General features: G+C 40.9%; 1 protein-coding gene across 2 annotated transcripts in view; it reads right to left on the bottom strand.

Annotated features, from left to right (window-relative positions):
• Positions 1–23730, bottom strand: part of LOC136858028 (peroxidase) — a 210835-nt gene that overhangs the window by 22674 nt on the left and 164431 nt on the right. For both annotated transcript variants that reach the window (XM_067137234.2, XM_067137235.2), the window contains exon 13: positions 9566–9674. In XM_067137234.2, the coding sequence (XP_066993335.2) occupies positions 9566–9674 (109 nt within the window). The remainder of the gene's footprint in view (positions 1–9565; positions 9675–23730) is intronic.

Raw genomic sequence — 23730 nt, 5'->3', positions numbered from 1 at the left:
TCTGTATAAAATGGAAAACACTAAAACAACTGCAAGTTGAACGCCGCCGTGTAAGTGGCACACTGCACCTTAAATGCCCCCCACTCGACTAGCAGGCATGCTATGTCTGGCTCCCACATTCTGAACCATGCGGACCTTGTGCATTCAAATAAGCCTTCGTAGATCAACATGGGAAGTGAAAGAATTCAGATGGCTGTAACACTGAGAAAACTGGTACCGTAATTTTGCATTTAAAAAAGTAGTATATCTTTGCCTGAGATTGGCAAAATTGTGAATCGCACTTATTCTACTGTGCAAAATATTGTTAGTAGCTTTCGTCAGTACAGTTCAATAGAGAAAAAAGACCAGCGCATTTCAAGAAAAACATTCACTGCATAAAACGAGCGATGGATTCCATGTTAAATAAAGAATAATCCCACGTTAAGTGCACAAAAACTTGCCAAGGAAGCAGAAGTCGTATTGAAGAAAACAGCCTACCCATAAACCGTGAGGGGTGGTCCTTCGTAGAGAGGATTTGAGTGATCGAGTAGCACGCAATAAATCATACATCAGCATGAACAACAAACGTCTCAAATTCCAGTTTGCCACAGATCACGCTGATAAATCTTTTGACTACTGGAAAACAGTAATATTTACGAATGAACTAAATTCAATGTGCTTGCATCAGGTGAGAAGGTCAGTATATGGTGAAAGTCAAACATGGAACTTACAGGGAAAAATCTTCAGCCGAAGGTGAAACACGGGTGTGGGTCCCTGATGGCGTTGTATGGCGACTTAAGGTGTGGGGAAACTCCATTTCATAGATAGTACTTCGGATCAAGATGTGTATTTGGATATATTAAAGAAAGAATTGACACAGAGTGCAAAGAAATTAGGTTTGCGGGATTGTTTCATGTTCTACTAGGACAACGACCCGAAACGTAAGACCCATAAGATACGCTTGTGGTTATTCTGTAATTGTCCTCATATACTCGATACCCCTCTACAGTCTCCAGAAATCAATGCCATTTAAAATTTGTGGAGTTTGTTAAAAGAAACCATCTGCAAACTTCCCATACATCATTAGAATGTCCTCAAGACGGAATGGGATAAGATTTAATCCTCTTATTGTGAAGGATTGGTTTGATCTATGTCAGATAGGCTTAAGGATATGAAAAAGGAAGTTGGACGTCACACTAGGTAATAACTGTTCACACTTGTCCTTCAACGATGGAAAATATACAAACACTACCATTTTCATTGTGGTGTAAAACTTGATCTAGGGATGTTTATCCTTTTGTTGTAAATCTAAATATGATTTTGTGAATATAATTTATTGCTTTATCTGTTGTAGTAAATAAATTTATTCATACATACATTCCAATTTCATATCCCAGACCCTTTGAGTGGATTTTACGAAAAAAAAGGAACTTGTTTCTTTATTTTTAAAGGAGATTCCAAGAACCAATTTTCACAGTTTTTGACCAATCAGTCACTACTGATCTGCATTTAGGGCAGTCGCCCTGGTGGCAGATTCCCTATCTGTTGTTTTCCTAACCTTTTCTTAAATGATTGCAAAGAGATCGGAAATTTATTGAACATCTCCCTTCGTAAGTTATTCCAATCCCGAACTCCCCTTCCTATAAACAAATATTTGCCCCAATTTGTCCTCTTGAATTCCAACTTTATCTTCATATTGTGATCTTTCGTACTTTTAAAGACACCACTGAAACTTATTCGTCTACTGATGTCCTCCCACGCCATCTCTCTACTGATAGCTCGGAACATACCACTTAGTCGAGCAACTCGTCTCCTTTCTCCCAAGTCTTCCCAGCCCAAACTTTGCAACATTTTTGTAACGCTACCCTTTCATCGGAAATTGCCCAGAACAAATCGAACTGCTTTTCTTTGGGTTTTTTCCAGTTCTTGAATCAAGTAATGCTGGTGAGGGTCCCATACACTGGAACCATACTCTGGTTGGGGTCTCACCAGAGACAAATATGCTCTCTCCTTTACATCCTTACTACAACCCCTAAATACCCTCATATCCATGTGCAGAGATCTGTACTCTTTATTCATAATCATATTTATGTGATTACCCCAATGAAGATCTTTTCTTATATTAATACCTAAGTATTTACAATGATCCCCAAAGGGAACTTTCACCCCATCAATTCAGTAATTAAAACTGAGAGGACTTTGCCTATTTGTGAAACTCATAACCTGACTTTCATCCCCGTTTATCATCATACCATTGCCTACTGTCCATCTCACAACATTATCGAGGTCATTTTGCGGTTGCTCACAATCTTGCAACTTATTTATTACTCTGTACAGAATAACATTATCTGCAAACAGCCTTATCTCTGATTCCATTTCTTTACACATATAACTGATATATATATATATACATATCATTGATATATATAAGAAAACAAAGGTCCAACAATACTGCCTTGAGGAATTCCACTCTTAATTAATACAGGGAGAGATAAAGCTTCACCTACTCTAATTCCCCGAGTTCTATTTTCATGTCTGTAACATATTAAGTTTTTGAGATATATTGTGGGTATACTCATTTTAAAAATTCACCCTTCTTTTTCATTCTTTACACCCCTTCTTAAGTGAATTTTCCAAAAACAAAACAGAAGTTTCTTTATTTTTAAAGGAGATTTCTTGTACCAATTTTAACACCTGTAACATCTTTAGTTTTTTTAGATAAATGTATCCTCATAAACCCCTTTTATCCCACTTCTTTTTATCACTGGGCTGAGTGGCTCAGACGGTTGAGGTACTGGCCTTCTGACCCCAACTTGGCAGTTTCGAACCTGGCTCAGTTTGGTGGTATTTGATGGTGCTCAAATATGTCAGCCTTGTGTCAGTAGATCTACTAGCACATGAAAGAACACTTGCGGGACTAAATTCTGGCACCTCAGCGTCTCGGAAAACCATAAAGAGTAGTTAGTTGACGTAAAGCAAATAACATTATTATTACTTCATTTTACCCCCCTTACGTTGATATTCCGAAGGAAAAAAGTACTTCTTTCTTTTTAAAGGAGACTCCAAATGCCAATTTTCACATGTGTAAATGGTTCAAAATTTTTGACATATAGATGTACTCATTTAATCAATTCACCACCTTTTCACCCTCTTAGTGACAGATTATCCAAGAATCATTCCTGAGTGAGGACCTACACTGTAATATAAATGTATCCCCAAAACTGAATTGCTTTATGTCCAGTAGTTTTGGCCCAGCGATAATAAATCCGTCAGGATATGTTATTTTATGGATAGATTTCTATTTTTCTGTATGTTGCCAGTGGCAACATGAATGAAAACTGTAAAATAATGATCTAATAAGAGAATTGATAATTTGGGAAAATAACTGGGGTTTGTGCAAACCTGCAACCCCTTTTGAGAAACCCATGTATACAAAATATTCACTATGGACTGTTTTGCCTTTCAGCATTCAATCTGCAAGCTTATATGAATTGACTAAACACCTCCATAATCCTCTATTTCAACCAGCTCTGTTGCCTCATTTATTTCCACACCTTTTAAATAATTAAAAACTGAGGCTAATCATTGTTGTTTTAATCTCCCTCTACTTCTTTTGCCCACCATGGTCGAGACCACTATTTTCCTAGGTTACCTGTCCTCCTCCATCCATCTTGCATGATCCTACCACTGAAGCCAGTTTATGCGTACAGCTTCATACACTGAGCTTATTCCTTACTTAGCCGTTATCTCCTCATTCTGAATATCCTCATCGTTAGTTTGTTTTCTAACTTATGAACAAGATATCCAGAATTAATTCAGCATTCACTCCCGAACAACAAAGTTGGTGTGAAAATAAACCGGTGTAAAGAGAATTTTATCCGGCAGCTTTGTTCAAGGATACCGTTGGTGCACTTGCGAGCTCACTGCATTAGCTTTCCTACATCTTTATTCAGTCTCGCTTAGTTAGTTACTTACTTACAAATCACTTCAGTTCCTAGATATTAGATTGCAGGCTTTCAGCACTGTCTACCAATAAGACCAAGTGGTCGGCATAGACCAAACTGTTTACTACATTTCCACCCAACTGAATTCTTCCCTGCTATTTTGTACTTTGCAGTAAATGATCCATGTAAACTTTGAACGAAAAAGGTGAAATATTACAGCTTTGTCTAATCCCTGTAACTGTGCTGTGCTAATAACTCATTGTTCCATCAATGCTTACTGCAGCACAATTGTGAACATACAGGTCTTGGATAGCCTGTAATAACCTACCCCTAATCTGATGATCCCTTGGTACTACGTCAAATGTCTTCTCTAGATCTACGATACATAACCATAACTGTATATTCCTCTTTTAGCATTTTTTAGTTACTTGGTGCATTCTGAATATCTGGTCCTGTAGTTTGAAACCACACTAGTTTTCAGCTAATTTACTTTCAACCATTGATTGCACCAGTTGCAGACCCTCAAGCGGCACCCTTCCGCTAAAGGAAATAAAGAAAATGAACTTCCAATGTGGAATTAAATATGAAAGCATTCCTTCATACTACCTTGTTCGACCCATAAGAAGTGAAATGTTTTTGCAACGCCTGACACACTTGTTGGAGGCTTATTTCCAGTTCAGGCTCTACTTCGGACTCTGGTCTCTTCATCCTAGATTTGAGCGGTTCCAGGTAAGATTCGGCTTAGTGAGTGAAAGGGGGGGGGGGGTGCATGGGTGTGTGTGCGAGTGTTAGAGTCGTATAGAAGTTATAACCAGTGGGCACCTATTCAATTAAATGGGGAGGGAGATGTTTGGGCAAAGTCCAAATCATCTTGACTCGTTTACTGACTAGGTCATTTAGATCTTGGGGGTTGTACGAAAGGTGAAGTTATAGCTAGCAGACTCATCACAGTGAGACAGCATCCCATTGGCTCAATCGTTGTGCCGAAAGAGGATTTTATGATATCTCAATTTTTGAGCTCTCTTGTGTGATGTTAGTGTAACGCTTAATTATGGTATGTATTGGATTTCACACTAGTACTTTTATTTATGTATGTATGTATGTATGTATGTATGTATGTATGTATTTATGTATGTATGTATTGTACCAGTAAAAGAGCCCGACTCTCAGATTAAATTTTAAAGTAGCATGAATATAGTTCTCAGGGCGAAAAACTGGATTAATTGTAGCTAGGGCTCGGTACAGGAGGTAGGGTCCTATCTACAGAAAAACTTTGACTCTGATTGCACAAGAGTTTATTCAAATAAGTCATGAATTTGCACATCACCTCTAAGTAGAAATGGATTGTCTTCCTCGTATTCCAATAGTATGGCTCGGGTTCTCCAGCTCACCAAGCCAAGCTGGTTGAAGCACATTCCAGAAGACTCCAGGGATTCCAGGGACTCCAGATACTCCAGACAGAGGCAGCTGGACTGTCTGGATTGACGGCAAGTAGAGATGTCTCGAACTCTGAGGCCCGGGTTGAACCCCGGTGATCCAGGCGATGTTGTAGATAGTCATGTACAACCTCAGCCCAATGAGACTGAGAGGATTGATGTTCCCAAGGTCACTAGTAGCACTGAGTCCATGAAAACCTTGGATGACCAACTTATAAGCAGAGTTCTTGATAATTGTACATCAAGACTTCCAACACTCCTAAAACTATATGAGTGGTATTAATAATTTTAGAGTTCATCACTAGGAAAATCCTCGTCCCTGAATAACTTTTGGCAACGAAAAATACAAGTCCCTTCTTGTGAAATTATAGTTAAACTCAAAGTTCATTACTGGCGAAGGTGCAAGTCTTTGCCTAAACTCGAATGAAAAACACAAGTCCATTCACTTGGAAGTTTGAATATATTTAAAGTTAATCACTGGTGAAATTCATAAAGTCTTTGAGTGACCACTGACGGAAACACAAGTCCTTCCACATAAGTAAATTCACTGACGAAATTTATAAGTCTTTTAAACCAACACTGGCAAATGTACAAGTCTTTGAGTAAATGTAAGTGAAATCCTAACTTCGTTTAAAGCCGTTGGAAAGTTAAAGTTCATCACTAGCAATGTTAATCAATCACTGGCTATTAGAAGGATGAGTTCCTCAACAGTCGCAAATATTCCACGTAAATAATACAAGTCCATTTCACGAACACTTAGAAAAATTCCAATCTCGAATACTCGTAAATAATACAAGTCCATTCAATGATCACGTAGAAAAGTTCTGGTCTCGAACACATGAAAATAATACAAGTCCATTTAGTGAACACTTAGAAGAATTCGGGTCTCGAACCCATGTAAATAATACAAGTCCATTTCACAAACACTTAGAAAAATTCCAGCTTCGAAGACACGTAAATAATACAAGTCCAAACACTTAGAAAAGTTTCAGTCTCGAAGGCACGTAAATAATACAAGTCCATTCAATTAACACTTGTAAATATTCTAAGTTCAATTACGAAGACTTAGAAAATTTTCTACAACACTCGTAGTCTTATGAGTCCACTTTATAGTACTTGGAAGAATCGTCTTCCCACACTTGTACAATGACAGAGTTCCACGATGATAGAGTGTCCCCGCTGACTACTCAGCTGAGACTGTGTGAATAGGCTACAGTAGGTCCTCCTTTTATTCAATCCGGGATGTCTACGTCATAATACGGTTTGATTGAATATCTCCCGAATCCCTCGATGGATTTGCTTGAAACTCGAGCATTATGACGTTTAGGTGATCCCAAACAAGATGACATATCGCTCGATTCGCTAGCATCATTATTATAGAAATTTCAAAATTTTCTCCATCGAACTCTCTAGAACAAGTGACGTGGAATCTAGAAAATACCAGTCAAGGCTGGTAACACGTGTTGAGACGAGCGGGCGGTCTAGCTAGCCCCTGTGGCTACGTCACAGCTCACAGTCGTCATACACTCGCTAGCTGGTCTTCGCTGCTGGTAAACAAACCAGGCGCTCTCGGAACATTACGCGTGGTAAATAAACGTAACTTATGCTCAAAAAATACTTATGTACAGGTCGTAACCGGTACAGTATGTATGTATGTATGTATGTATGTATGTATGTATTTATATATTTATTTATACTTCCTACAATGATAGGCTGCCTAAATCTGACAACATATACCATTGGATGCATGTTTAACCATGAAGAGTTTTCTGGAGTTAATCCTTCTTGTGTGCAGTACTATAGAGGTGATTTCTAACAATTTGATCAGTGTCTGTAATGGCAAAGTTGGATAAATAACAATATCAATTCTTAGGAATGAACACACTTTTGAAAAACAACTAAGAGTTTTGATATGGTTTCTCTTGCTCTAATACCTTTATACGGAAGGTATGGTGTGATTCTTCGAAGTAGCTGATAGTTGGTTCATAGACGTTTTCTTCTCCGCGTCTACCTTCAGAATATATGCAAAGTCCTTTTCTCTGTCGGTTGCGATTATATAAATTCTCCGGTTGTTTCTACCGTCAGCAACACATGCCACCTCTTCATGTACCTCGTAACCTTTCTGGGAGACTGCTGCTGCGATTCTATATCTTATTCAGTTGTGCCCAACATTCCTAACCAAGTCCGAGCCCCCTTCCCCCCCCCCCCGGCACCAAAGGATTAGAATCAAGAACATGAGCTACGGTTTCAGGCTCACTGCAGTGTCTGCAGTGGACTCTACCCCAGCTACGTCCAGGGAGGGCCTGTACAGGAATCATGTTTTATTACATTTTCAGTGCATCTTTCCACTTTGATCCGGAGAATCTATTTAGGGGGTCGATCCATCGGTTAGCTGGTATGAAATGAAATGTAATGTCGTATGGCTTTTAGTGCCGGGATATCCCAGACCGGGTTCGGCTCGCCAGGTGCAGGTCTTTCTATTTGACTCCCGTAGGCGACCTGCGCGCCATGATGAGGATGAAATGATGATGAAGACAACACACACACACCCAGCCCCCGTGCCATTGGAATTAACCAATTAAGGTTAAAATCCCCGACCCTGCCGGGAATCGAACCCGGGGCCCTCTGAACCGAAGGCCAGTACGCTGACCGTTCAGTCAACGAGTCGGATTCCTCGTATGGAATGAAATGTAATGTCGTATGGCTTTTAGTGCCGGGATATCCCAGACTGGGTATACATGTATACATTGAAGAAGTTACATAAATATATTTTGAAATTATTATTATAAAATATATGTAAATAGTTTTGGCATAACACACCTGGCCACTCCACGATGCCTTCATTTAGTGTATCCACTTTTTAGTGTAATTGCAATGTTGCAGTAGGTGTTGTGTAATTTGTGAAATTGGTACAATATGTATTCAGGGCGTTTCTATTAGATCTATCAATCACTACTGATCTTCAGTTAGGGCAGTTACCCAGATGACAGATTCCCTATCTGTTGTTTTCCTAGCCTTTTCTTAAATGATTGCAAAGAACTTGGACATTTATTGAACATCTTCATTGGTAAGTTACTCCAATCCCTAATCAGAAGGATTTACATTTATACTGAGAAGATTTCAAAATATTCCTTCCATCTGTTGAGTGATTAACTGGGATGTACAGTGAGTCCGTTTGATTTACTCCAGTTTTACTCCAGTTTTTCTCTCTTTCTTTATTGTTTTTACAGCCCAGAAAGATTTCTCTGCCGCATGATCAAACCTTCCAAATTTTTACCAAAACTTCCTACATTTTTCATAGACTCTAAAATGAATGCTCTACATCAGTTTATGTTTGGAGCCATTTTAGATACACCATCACTTTTACATTTACAAGTTGTCCTGACTTCATCATTCCACCAAGATGTTTGCTGTCTCCCATCTTTATACATAATTGTTTCTAAGCATTCCCTTGCCACTTCTACTACAGTATCCTTGTCTGTCACCCATTCCCTCCCTATAACATGTATATTGTCCGGCTCCATGGCTAAATGGTTAGCGTGCTGCCCTTTGGTCACAGGGGTCCCGGATTCGATTCCTGGCAGGGTCGGGAATTTTAACCATCATTGGCACGGGGGCTGGGTGTATGCGTTGTCTTCATCATCATTTCATCCTCATCACGACGCGCAGATCGCCTACGGCCGTCAAATCGAAAGACCTGCACCTGGCGAGCTAAACCCGCCCTGGGATCTCCCGGCACTAAAAGCCATACGCCATTTCATTTTCCTATGTATTACTATTGATAGTGTTACAAAAATGTTGCCAACTTTGGGCTGGGAATAACTGGTTGTAAGGAGACAAATAGCTCGACTAAGTGAAATATTTCAAGCTATCAGTGGAGAGGTGGTTTTGAAGGAAATTAGTAGATGGATAAGTTTGACTGTAGTTCTTAAATGTAGGAAAGATCTAACATAAAGTTTGAATTCAAGAGAAAATATCGCGGAAAATACTTGTTTATGTACCGAGGGAGATCTTTGATAAATTTCCAACTTTGATATCATATGAGGAAATACTAGGTAAACAAACGATAGGGAATCTGCTTAGTGGGCCACAAACCTAAATGCAGATCGGTGGTGAATGACTGAATTCTTATTTCTGTCACTAGTTTAATCTCGAAAAGAAGTTAATGGGTTCACTTGATGTCAGGGAATATACAGTAGCACTTACCTTTTGTCTGAAATCTTTTCGAATGCTCTGGGTTGCATTTTTGTTATGTTATTTCCATAGTGGCAAACAAGGCTCGAGAAAGTCACTTGACGGATACTGTTCAGTTGGGCTGTAAAAATATGAAATAACAAATGAACAGATGTTAATTGACACCAGCCAGTTTTATAAATGAAGGCAAGACAAACTACAATATCTGACATTGAAATTGGTCTGCATTAAAATATATATATTGTGGCATGAGACACAGACAATTATATCGGGTGATACAGCTACCCCTATTTTTTGCCAAACATATGCAACCAGCTAAGAATTAAATGTCGCTTAGTCATATCTTGCACAACATCTTACAGCAATTTTATGTGCAGTTAGTCCGATAAAGACTTCCTCACACAATGCAAAAACGGTACAAGGGGCAGTATGTGAGACCTATCTGACTATTTTATGTAGAACAGCGTTCAATACTACAGGCATTTTTTATGAAATGTTACTGTACAAACCATAGCCACTCCTTTAGCTGTCGGTAGAGAATTGCGCACCTGATTGTTTTTAAACTTTGTTGCCCTTTTTTAATCTAGAACTTTCTTTTAAATGTAATACTTGATATATGTTCTTGTACCATGTGTGTGTATATTGTCGTATTTATTTTGTCTTGCTCGCTTTATCAGATTGGCTGATGATGACATTAAGAAAGTGTCAAAATCGGTACCGTAATAAATATGTTGTGACATAATTTAGCGCAACAGAATTGTATTGTATTGAAATGTTGGAACCTTTAAACTTAGTATATTTCATTGTGATTCTCAGTTCAGTACGGAACAAACACGAAGTTTTTAACTTTGAACATGAGCACTGACGATGGACAAATTCATTGTGAATACCACCTGAAACATAATGCTGGACTAATTTAACCAAGTAATAGGTATATATCCTACTCAAAGGCACGCCCTGATTTCAAGTAGTTAGCGCCCTAGGCAAACAATATTTAGCCGCTCCCCCCCCCCTCCCCGTCGCTCGATTTTCTGTTTCTCTAAAACAATAATTACAGTTTTCAATATTATGAGTTTTAAAACAGCACGTTAAAGACATAAAGTTAATTCTCATAATTAAATTTATCAAGCCAAATAAAGGTAACAGCCAAATAAGAATGAGGCTGTTTTTATTTTTATTTAAAAAGCCGTTAGTCCAGTTTGATAGTTTGTGTGTAAGTAATTAATTTTAGAAATAAGACACATATAAATTATCATTTATTTATTGTAATTTATTTGGATCACATTTGAAAATACAAGTTTTGTTTATAGTCTACTAGCAAATGTACCCGTGCTTCGCTACGGCATTCTACAATGTATACGGATATCGAAGTAAATTGCTGTACATTAAGTGAAAAAAAGTTTTCTAATTGCATGTCTCTTGGCATTATCCGACAAAAAGCATAGGGAGGTCCGCAGACGTTGTTTCCAATGTGAAGTGCGAGTTGCAGAGTTGTGATGATAACGACAGGTCCACTTGTCTGCCCCAATTCACTATGCGTAACGTCAGTCACATTTTGATGGGTAAATTTGTTTATAATCGGGGGCACCTATACCTAATGATAAAGAGAATCAGGTAAAAGAGTTTAAAAAAATTCACGCTCCCTTGCCTTCTGCAAGTCAAATCAAGAAGGGAATTACGCATTACAATGGTACACAGGCGTTGGAGAACTACCCCATTCCTATTGCTAGTTAAAGTCGATGTGGGGAGTATTGATTACAACAGCAGACGCCCTCCTGCTGAGAGTCACTATTGATTTGTAAAGTATTAATTACAATGTAAGACACACCCCTTTCTAGATCGCAACAAATCGACTTAAATTAATAAATGTAGATCGACATACGGAAGTATATGCATGTTCACCTTCATTTACAGAATAACAGCTGCTAAATGGTGCATTCATATTGAAAAACGGATTGTATAAAAAGACGACTCTGGCCTCATTTAGGTATCTAAATGGCTGGCCCTATGATATTTCCTCGTATCTCATCTATTTAAAGGTAAGATTATTTTAGAAACGTTGAATAGGGTGAAATTTGTGTAAGGTTTTCACACAGTGAATTACTTTTCAGATACTTATGCGACAGCTTCAAACATAGAATTTGGCTGGGTGGGCCAATATTCGTGTAGAATTTGATGATCCCATCTTTCCTATAAGTGAATCAAACCATCAATTATACGTGTACAAAGTGGAAAATTTAGTTAAATCCAGAAAAAAGAGCCAAATTTAACATAAGGGATAGAAATACGACAAAAAGTCATAGGACCAAAGTTGTAGATCACTCCAAATTGAACGGAGATTGCGCCATCCGTTTTGTGATACGACTTACCGTTTAGCCAACAAATACCTCGAAAGGAAGGTCTGCACCGTCATTAAAATTGCCTCCATATTTCGATGTTTTGGGGGGGGAGGGGGTAAAAATACATTTTTTGAACATCTCGTATTCCATCGGTTACAGGCAAACAGCTATAATTTTGCCAAATTTCTATTTTCTAACTCGTCTGGGAGATTGTGCTGCCATCTTGATATGGGGAGGGGGTTAAAAATTAGGACTTTCAGGAAACGTTTAAGCCCATGAAACCTATAGGTTATCGTTCAGGATAAATATCACCGACTGTGTTCTTGTGCAGATTTGAAACTTCCAACGTGTTCCTCTCAGAGAATTTTGAGAATTTTAGTTTTTTCTAGGGATCCTGAAGTCATCAGGTTGTCTGGTACTATCAAAGCTTCAAGTTTCTAGGATGCCTATAATGGTCTCATTCATTCACGCCTGTTTTCATTTTTATGCCTTAATTTATATATGTATAGTACAGTATATATAGATCGCGCCAAACTGACTTCTATTTATTAATAATGATTATATATTTCACCCGCTTCCGAAGTGGTTCTAGGAGCGTCTTACTCCCACAGTATATTTTTGTCAGATAGTAAGTCATACTTGAAAGTCATACTGGAACATACACACGTCTACTACCTTGGGCATTCGTGACAATTTATTTTTTCACCCTTTCTCACCCTCTATGCCAAAGGGGGGCATTTTTGACAATTTATTATTTCACACTTTCTCACCCTCTATGCCAAAGGGGGCTGAAGCTGGACTTTAAAAATCCGGAATGTTACTATTCATCTCAGCGACCCTAAAAACTATGGATTAGGCAGTATATTCGATTATTATTATATCTCACTTCCCCTCCCCCCAAAGGGGGTTAAACTTTGAGTTTTAAAAATCGGGAGTGTTACTATTCATCTCAGCGACCCCGAAAACTATGGCTTCGACACTATTTTCGATTATTTTAAAATCTGAATTCCCCTCACCCCCCACCAGAAAGGGGGATGAACTTGAACTTGTAACTTAAAATATCCGGAGTCTCGCTATTCAACTCAGCGACCCCGACAACTATAGATTCGACATTCTTTTCGATTATTTTCATATATCATTCTCCCATCGCCCCCTACCACGAAGGGGGCTGAATTTGGACAAAAAATTTCGGAGTGTGACTATTAATCTCAGCGACCACGAAAGATATGGATTCAACACTACTTTTGATGATTTTTGTATCTGAGCCCCCTTGCCCCCTGCCCCTAAGGTTTTTTAGGGTGTATTACCCCCACGTGGTTTGTCTCCTGATACTAAAAATCCGGAGTGTCACTATTCAACCAGCGACCCCGAAAAGGGGGCTGAACTTGGACTTTAAAAAACCCGAAGTGTCACTATTCATCTCAGCGACCCCGAAAAGTATGGATTCGACACTATTTTCGTAAATCAGTATATCTGACCCCCTTGCTCCCCCTAAGGTTTCCTGGGCTGTCTTATCCCCACGTGGTTTGTCTCCTGATACTAAAAATCCGGAGTTAACAATTCACCTCGACGACCCCGAAAACTATGTATTCGACACTATTTTCGTTTAATTTTATATATCAGTCCCCCTCGCCCCCACCCGAAGAGGAGCACAAATTTGACTTTTAAAAAATCGGGAGTGTCACTATTCACCTCAGCGACCCCAAAAACTATGGATTCGACACTATTTTCGATTATTTTTTACCTGACCCCCCTAACCCCCACCCCTAAGGGGGGTAAAGGTGGCTTACCCCTACAGTGCTCGTTTCCAGATAGCAAAGAATAAGTTTCAAAATTTGACTGAAATTGCTCCAGTGGTTTAGGAGGACATGTGTCATTTACACACATACATCCATCATCAGTCTCCCCCTCGCCCCCCACCCAAATGGGAGCAGAAATTTGACTTTTAAAAAATCGGGAGTGCCACTACTCACCTCAGCGACCCCCAAAACTATGGATTCGACACTATTTTCGATTATGTTTTTACCTGAACACCCTAACCCCACCCCTAAGAGGGCTAGTGGTGGCTTACCCCCACAGTACTCGTCTTCAGATAGCAAATAATATGTGTTCAAAATTTGATTGAAATTGCAGTAGTGGTTTAGGAGGAGATGTGTCATTTACACACATACATCCATCATCAGTCCCACCTCGCCCCCCACCCAAATGGGAGCAGAAATTTGACTTTAAAAAATCGGAAGTGTCACTATTCACCTCAGCGACGCCAAAACTACGGATTCGACACTATTTTCGATTATTTTTTTACCTGAACCCCCTAACCCCCACTCCTAAGGGGGCTAGAGGTGGCTTACCCCCACAGTGCTCGTTTCCAGATAGCAAATAATAAGTGTTCAAAATTTGATTGAAATTGCTCCAGTGGTTTAGGAGGAGATGTGTCATTTACACACACACACATACATACATCCATTTCCGTTAATTTTTATATATCACTCCCCCTCATGAGGAAAGCAACGGGAAACTACCTCACTTCTCATTTCCCTAGTACGCCTTTTCAGTGATGCCTAAGCCATCTATGACAGCTGATGGCAGAGCTGTTGAGGATCCCACCAGCGGAATCGCTGACGGACTGAACATACATACATACTCCCCTCACACCCTCCCAAAGGAGGCTGAACTTGGACTTTAAAAAACCCGGAGTGTCACTATTCATCTCAGCGACCACGAATAGTATGGATTCGACACTATTTTCGTTAATTTGTATATCTGACCCCGTTCCCCCCCCCCTAAGGTTTCCTGGGCTGTCTTACCCCCACGTGGTTTTGTGTCCTGATACTAAAAATCCGGAGTGTACAATTCACCTCGACGACCCCGATAACTATGTACTCGACACTATTTTCGTTTAATTTTATATATCAGCCCCCTCGCCCCCCACCCAAATGGGAGCAGAAATTTGACTTTTAAAAATCGGGAGTGTCACTATTCACCTCAGCGAACCCCAAAACTACCGATTCGACACTATTTTCGGTTACTTTTCTACCTGACCCTCTAACCCCCACTCCTAAGGGGGCTAGAGGAGGCTTACCCCCACAGGGCTCGTCTCCGGATAAAAATAATAAGTGTTCAAAATTTGATTGAAATTGCTCCAGTGGTTTAGGAGGAGATGTGTCATTTACATACATACATACATACATCCATTTTCGTTTATTTTTATATATCACTCCCACCTCCCCCCCAAAGGGGGCTGAACTTGGACTTTAAAAAGCCCGGAGTGTCATTATTCATCTCAGCGACCCCAAAAAGTATGGATTCGAGACTATTTTCGTTAATTTGTATATCTGACCCCCTTGCCCCCCGCCCCTAAGGTTTACTGGGCTGTCTTACCCCCACGTGGTTTGTCTCCTGATACTAAAAATCCGAAGTATACAATTCACCTCGACCACCCCGAAAACTATGTACTCGACACCATTTTCGTTTAATTTTATATATCAGTCACCCCTGCCCCCACCCAAATGGGAGCAGAAATTTGACTTTTAAAAAATCGGGAGTGTCACTATTCACCTCAGCGACCCCAAAACTATGGATTCGACACTATTTTCGATTATTTTTTACCTGACCCCCGTAACCCCCACCCCTAAGGGGGCTAGAGATGGCTTACTCTCACAGTGCTCGTCTCCAGATAGCAAAGAATAAGTTTCAAAATTTGACTGAAATTGCTCCAGTGGTTTAGGAGATGTGTCATTTACACACATCCATCCATCAGCAGTCCCCCCTCGCCTCCCACCAAAATGGGAGCAGAAAATTGACTTTTAAAAAATCGGGAGTGCCACTATTCACCTCATCGACCCCAAAAAACCATGGATTCGACACTATTTTCGATTATGTTTTTACCTGAACCCCCTAACCCTCACCCTTAAGGGGGCTAGTGGTGGCTTAGCCCCACAATGCTCGTCTTCAGATAGCAAATAATATGTGTTCAAAATTTGATTGAAATTGCTCCAGTGGTTTAGGAGGAGATGTGTCAATTACAAACATACATCCATCATCAGTCCCCCCTCGCCCCCCACCCAAATGGGAGCAGAAATTTGACTTTAAAAAATCGGGAGTGTCACTATTCACCTCAACGACCCCAAAAACTACGGATTCGACACTATTTTCGATTATTTTTTTACCTGACCCCCTAACCCCCCACTCCTAAGGGGGATAGAGGTGGCTTACCCCCACAGTGCTCGTCTCCGGATAGCAAATAATAAGTGTTCAAAATTTGATTGAAATTGCTCCAGTGGTTTAGGAGATGTGTCATTTACATACATACATACATCCATTTTTATATATAGTAAGATATGATTTGTATATAATACTACTTTACATAAAAGATTATTTCCTTGTTTTTTTCCTAGAAAACTCTTGAACAGTTCCATCAAAGTTGGTTTTCAAAGTTTAATCTTTTTCAGTGCACATAAGGACTAATGAACTGAACTTTTCATTAAGAAAAGTTGCCCTCTCAGCATTTTTTACTCTGCTTAAAACTGAAAAATCCCTTTCTGCAGTACAGTTGGTTATTGGTAAGGTCAAAAACATCCTACTTGCAATTTAAAGGTTGGGAAAAGTACTTGACAAATTGTTTTGCTTACTGTAAGAATACACTTTAGGCAAGTTTTGGGTTCCCTCAAGTTCAAGTGTACACACTCATTTATAAACTTGGCTGATGTCTTCAGCGCACAGCGAACTAAGTTTCAAAGCAGCGTTCTTCACTTCTGATGATTCAGATGAGCACGTCAGTAGTAGAGGTAACACTTGAAATCTGGAAGCTACGACTTCATATGCTTGTTTCCTTCTTGCTAAGTTTCCTATAAGTGTGTCCGTTATTTTAAGGAACGCATTATATTTTAAATTTGTTCTTGCATCTAGGTCTCCTTCATCTGTGTTATCTGCAAATATTTTCCGTTTTCTTACTCTTAAGTAGCTTGGAACATCACATCCACCTATTTTCAAAGCAGATTGCTCATATCTGTCAAACTCATCCCTTTTCGCTTCTGAAGCTCCAGGATACTGCCCTTGAGGCGGTAGAGTCCTCGCTAAGTCCGAGGGAAAAACCGAACCTGGAGGGTAAACAGATGATGATGATGATGATGACTCTGTCGTATGCCTTCTTTAGATCTATGAAAAATGAGTATAATTGTACGGTATATTCATCTCATAGCACTTTTCAGTTCCCTGGCTCATACCGAATATCTGATACTAACAGGCTCTCCATGGTCTGTAACTACATTCGTTTTCATCCAACTTAACTCTCACCCATTGATCACAGCCTCCCATCCAAAATGCCTTGCCTGGTTTACTGATCGTTGGAGTACTTCGATACTTGTTGCGATTCTTCCTGTTCCCTAATAGATAGGTGCAATTACTGCTTTTGTCCAATCAGAAGCTACTTTAATAACATTCCATGCTAATCTTATTACTCTGTGAAGCCATTTTATTCCTGCCTTCCCACCATATTTCACCATTTCAGATCTAATTTCATCTATTCAGGCTGCTTTATGACAATGGAGTTTATTTAGCATCCTTTTCACTTCCTCAAGCATAATTTCACTCATGTCATTGTGCTCCACATGAACTTGGTTGTTTGCAACGTCACCAGACAGATTTCCTTTTACGTTGAGAAAATTTTCTAACAACTTCTTCCACTTGTCCAGTGATTCCCTAGGATCTATTATGAGTTAGTTTGATTTATCCAAAACACTATTCATTTCCCTTTTCCCTAGCTTTTTAAGATTCTTTATTACTCTCCAGAAAGGTTTCTCTGCCACTTGGCCTAGCCTTTCCAGATTATAACAACTTCTTCTTGGATACAACAAGTATTAATTATGCTATGTTTCCTTCACCTACGTATAATTATCTGTCCTCATCTGGAGCAATTTCTTTCGCGTTTACAAGTTCATTTCATTAAAACATATAGGTTATCGGCCCCTCGGTTAAATGATAATCGAACTGAGCTCAGAAGTCAACTTTCGTATATTGTAGGAGAGTACACTTCTCTATGCTCCTGCCGGGCTGAGTGGCTCAGACGGTTAAGGCGCTGGCCTTCTAACCTCAACTTGGCATGTTCGATCCTGGCTCAGTCCGGTGGTATTTGAAGGTGCTCAAATACAACAGCCCCGTGTCGGTAGATTTACTGGCACGTAAAAGAACTCCTGCGGGACTAAATTCCGGCACCTCGGCGTCTCCGAAGACCTTAAAAAGTAGTTAGTGGGACGTAAAGCAAATAACATTATTATTCTCTATGCTCCTTAATTTTCGCTGCATTAATACATGTATTAACACTAATAGTTCACATGAGATGAATATTTTTTGTTATTACATTTCTGGAAAGGATTTCTAACTGAAATCAATGGCCTGCGTGCGCATCTCACAAGCAATTGGTAAGGAAATGTGACCATCCCCTTTGCTTGATGGTTAGACTACAGTAATATTCTGCTGGTCCGCCTCTGTGGTGTAGTGGTTAGTGTTCAGGTTCAATTCTCGGCTCTGCCACGAAATTTGAAAAGTGCTACAAGGACTTGAACGGGATCCACTCAGCCTTGGGAGACCAGCTGAGTAGAGGAGTGTTCGACTCAGCCATCCTCGAATTGGTTTTCCGTAGTTTCCTACTTCTCCTCCAGGCAAATGCTGGGATGATTCTTAACTTAAGGCCACAGCTGCTTCCTTCCCTCTTCCTTGCCTATGCCTTTCAATCTTCCCATCCCCCACAAGGCCCCTGTTCAGCATGGCAGGTGAGGCGGCCTGGGTGAGGTACTACTCCCCGGTTGATCCCCGATCAAATGTCTCACGCCCCAGGACACTGCCCTTGAGGCGGTAGAGGTGGGATGCCCCATTAAGTCTAGGGGGGAAATCAAACCTGGATGGTAAACTTATTAAATAATAATAATAATAATAATAATAATAATAATAATAATAATAATAATAATAATCTGCTGACCGCACTGGTCCAATGTTGGTTTCTACAAAGAATTTAGGTCATACTTTAGTCTGTTACGAAGTTACTCAACTTGTAAACCCAATCCATATTGTATTCGAAATAAACTTCCAGCTTATTTGGTGGAAGGTATGAACAGAAGAAAAATGGCCAACCGTGCACTAGTAGGATCCGAACCCACAACCTTCCGATTTCACGTTGGATACTCTACCATTGAGCTATGGTGTTTTGTTGGAACTGTAGAGGGCGCGCTTGTTGCCCGTCGTGGACCGATTCAATGAATGTTTAATTGTCACTACCGCACTGTACTCAAAATAAACTTTCAACTTATTAATTAGGTCGTGTTCCCGCAGACACATACATATACAGTATATACACTGACTGACAGAGCAAATGCAACACCAAGAAGGAGTGGTCAGAACTTTATGCCAATTGCAGGGTAGACTGACGTCACTGAGGTATGCTCATGATGTGAAATGCGCCGCTGTGCTGCGCACGTAGCGAACGATAAATGGGACACGGCGTTGGCGAATGGCCCACTTCGTACCGTGATTTCTCAGCCGACAGTCATTGTAGAACGTGTTGTCGTGTGCCACAGGACACGTGTATAGCTAAGAATGCCAGGCCGCCGTCAACGGAGGCATTTCCAGCAGACAGACGACTTTACGAGGGGTATGGTGATCGGGCTGAGAAGGGCAGGTTGGTCGCTTCGTCAAATCGCAGCCGATACCCATAGGGATGTGTCCACGGTGCAGCGCCTGTGGCGAAGATGGTTGTCGCAGGGACATGTGGCACGTGCGAGGGGTCCAGGCGCAGCCCGAGTGACGTCAGCACGCGAGGATCGGCGCATCCGCCGCCAAGCAGTGGCAGCCCCGCACGCCACGTCAACCGCCATTCTTCAGCATGTGCAAGACACCCTGGCTGTTCCAATATCGACCAGAACAATTTCCCGTCGATTGGTTGAAGGAGGCCTGCACTCCCGGCGTCCGCTCAGAAGACTACCATTGACTCCACAGCATAGACGTGCACGCCTGGCATGGTGCCGGGCTAGAGCGACTTGGATGAGGGAATGGCGGAACGTCGTGTTCTCCGATGAGTTACGCTTCTGTTCTGTCAGTGATAGTCACCGCAGACGAGTGTGGCGTCGGCGTGGAGAAAGGTCAAATCCGGCAGTAACTGTGGAGCGCCCTACCGCTAGACAACGCGGCATCATGGTTTGGGGCGCTATTGCGTATGATTCCACGTCACCTCTAGTGCGTATTCAAGGCACGTTAAATGCCCACCGCTACGTGCAGCATGTGCTGCGGCCGGTGGCACTCCCGTACCTTCAGGGGCTGCCCAATGCTCTGTTTCAGCAGGATAATGCCCGCCCACACACTGCTCGCATCTCCCAACGGGCTCTACGAGGTGTACAGATGCTTCCGTGGCCAGCGTACTCTCCGGATCTCTCACCAATCGAACACGTGTGGGATCTCATTGGACGCCGTTTGCAAACTCTGCCCCAGCCTCGTACGGACGACCAACTGTGGCAAATGGTTGACAGAGAATGGAGAACCATCCCTCAGGACACCATCCGCACTCTTATTGACTCTGTACCTCGACGTGTTTCTGCGTGCATCGCCGCTCGCGGTGGTCCTACATCCTACTGAGTCGATGCCGTGTGCATTGTGCAACCTGCATATCGGTTTGAAATAAACATCAATTATTCGTCCGTGCCGTCTCTGATTTTTCCCCAACTTTCATCCCTTTCGAACCACTCCTTCTTGGTGTTGCATTTGCTCTGTCAGTCAGTGTATATATTATCAACAAGAAGATTATTGTGGCGAAGGATGAAGATAATTAATTTCTTAAAACCGAAGTTAGCAAGTTACATCATTCATACACAGACAGTAGCCTAATGTATCTTTCGAAAAGTTAACTTCCTATATTTTACTTCCATTTTATATGAATGATAGAGCAATGAACCGTTCCTGGTGCTATATGTTTTATAATTAAATCCCATGAACAGAAGTTAATTTATGGTTCAGTCTCTCAAAAAGAGAATGAGCGCACTCTTCATAACTGTTTTGGCTAAAGTCCCAATGGCGGGTTTACATGAGAGCCTTTATGACAGTGTAAGGGAATATAATTATACAAAATGGTCGAAAACAACATGAATCGGGTATATAAGCGTTAGAGGGTTGATCATGCTGATAAATAATTTGAAAGAAATAATTACCCACCAGGTGCTAAAGTGCTAAAGTTAGCGGGCAAATTCATATGGGCTTTGCGCGGGGCTGTTGCTATATGAATCTGCACGTGACTTTAAAAACGGCTTGAGAGCCATACCGAGAAATCACATACAAACACAAATAAACACACCGTTGGTTTAAGACAGTGTCACCATTGCGTAGTTGCTTTGGCGCGATCCTGTCAGCTCGGAGATCTGTATTCTTGTCTTGTCTTGTCTTGGTTATTTAATGGGCTTCGCTAGGGAGCGGTAAAGATCTGTATTCAACGCCCTCCCCTGGCGTAGTTTTGTTCTTCGACTGGTGCTCTCATGCCAGTCTTAAGTCACGTACAGATTTAGCAACAGTGCCGCGCAAAGCCCATTTGAGTACGCAGCGGTGTGGATAGGACGGACGGCTGCAATCGCCGCGACATCTTGCGGTAAACTTTCTTGGCTTCTGCTGAGTAATACCGGTAACAGAAATGGGCGTTTCTTTGAACAGCTGTTTTCAAGTCGTGTACCTATTAAACTGAGTTCGGAACACTCGATTGTAGAAGATATATTGTTTATACCTTCTTTTTAATTAGTGCACATATTTCGTGTGAGGGGAGATCAGGATAAATTGGATACAACTAATGTTGCTTTCTTTGTACACGCACGCACATTAATGGTGTCCCGACATAAACAATCAACACTGCCCCACTCCAGTACTGAAAAGGAGGGGAGAGAGTAAAGGGATAGTGTTGAAGGCCACTCCAGTACTGAAAAGGCGGGGAAGGGAGTGTGTGTATTCCGGCGTTATACTGTAACATTGTAATAAGATGGCTCCTATCCTATCACAGGTGAATCGAGGGCGTATTATTGGCATGTGGGAGGCTCACATGGTCCCCCAAGCAATAGCACAAGCAATACCACGCAATCTTACGACAGTTTGGAGATGGATAGAAATATGGCAAGAACGAGGTGAAGAAGGATTAGTATACCCGATATAACGCAGCTACAAAATATTCCTAACTAGTATAAAATACCTCCTTTACCTCTTAATATTGTAATTATCAGAGTAGGTTACTTTTTAATTTTTTTATGTTAACATGCTATTTGTTCGGGGCTTCGACCTATAGAGTTCTTTTGCCCCTACTTGCACAATATATGAACCTGCATGTAATTGGAATTGCGGAAGTGTTGAGTGTTGAATGTGAGAAACGTTAAGGACGACACAAATACGCAGTCCCCAGGCCAGGGATATAATCATTTACAATTAAAACCTCCTGACCCGGCCGGGAATCGAACCCGGGGCGGCCGGACGCGTTGCCCCGTACACCGCGGGGCCGGACGAGTAGGTACTTCAAGACATCCGCCACTGTACCCATTTCGATCACAACGAAGTCTTGTAGCGGGCTGTCTGCATGCAGTCCATGCAGCAATGCGTTAAGCGAGAAGGTGAGTCATTGTGCCTTCGGCACTACCCCTTCACTCCCTTCACCCATGTTTTGTACTGGATTGGCCTTCAACACTACCCCTTCACTCTCTCCCCTTCTTTTCAGTACTGGAGTGGGGCAGTGTTGATTGTTTATGTCGGGACACCATTAATGTGCACGTCTGTACCAATAAAGTATTTAATAACATTAATTGAAATCAGCGTACTGTACAGAAAAACGTCAATATAGGCTATATGCAGAGTACCGGTATTTAATAACATTAATTAATAACACTGTACAGAAACACGTCCATATAAGCTTGATGTACAGTATTTAATAATACCATTCATTTAAATAAATAAATAAATAAATAAATAAATAAATAAATAAATGGCATGTGGCCTCCGGAGAGGCCTGGTACATGCCTTTCGATTAAATGCCTGATAGCCGATGTGCGCGTCTGTGAGAATGGAGCGTTACCTATCCTGAATTCTAATGCTCGAGACACACACATCCGGATCCCGAACCATTGGAATAAACCAATGAAGGTTAAAATTCCCAACCCGACCGGGAATGAAACCCGGGACTCCTTGGACAAAAGATAAGCACGCTTACCATTTAGCCATGGAGCCAGACATTAAATGAAATCAGCACACTGTACAGAAACACGTCAATTTAAGCTAGATCTACAGTGTTTAATAACATTCATTGAAATAATCACACTGTGCAGAAAAATACCCCCTGTGGGTAGAGCGGTACAATAAAGATACGTCCACACCAAGATGGTTTTCGTTAACTTTGTTAATAAACACTGTTAATAAACAATGTTCATGAACATTTTTGGATGTTAAGGAGCAAAATAGCGTGTTCATTAACTTTTCGAGCATGTTGATAAACAAAATATCTTTAACTTTTGTGAATGAAACTTTTCATTAACGTTTCGTGTTTTCTTTAACATATCCGTTGGCACATGCGCAAGGACACAATTAGAGCGCGCAGTTTCGTAGCGCGGAATGCGATGCTTTTTGATTTCTTCTAAAAAATGACTATCACATTGTAAGCGAAGTTCTAATATACAGTACTTTTAATTCTGTATGATATTCTTTTAGCTGTGTTCTAATGTAGCTTCATTTCCAGCTTCGCTCCTCGCTGAATAACCTAACCTTCCATAATCCCTTGTTATCATCAAAATAAGATTATCCTAACTAGGTTAAGTGAAGATTTTCTTTATTTCGTAC

The sequence above is a fragment of the Anabrus simplex genome, chromosome 1 (genome assembly GCF_040414725.1).
Source record: "Anabrus simplex isolate iqAnaSimp1 chromosome 1, ASM4041472v1, whole genome shotgun sequence".
Lineage (NCBI taxonomy): Eukaryota > Metazoa > Arthropoda > Insecta > Orthoptera > Tettigoniidae > Anabrus > Anabrus simplex.
Note: the sequence above shows the minus strand (reverse complement) of the source record. Positions and strands in the feature narration are given on the sequence as shown.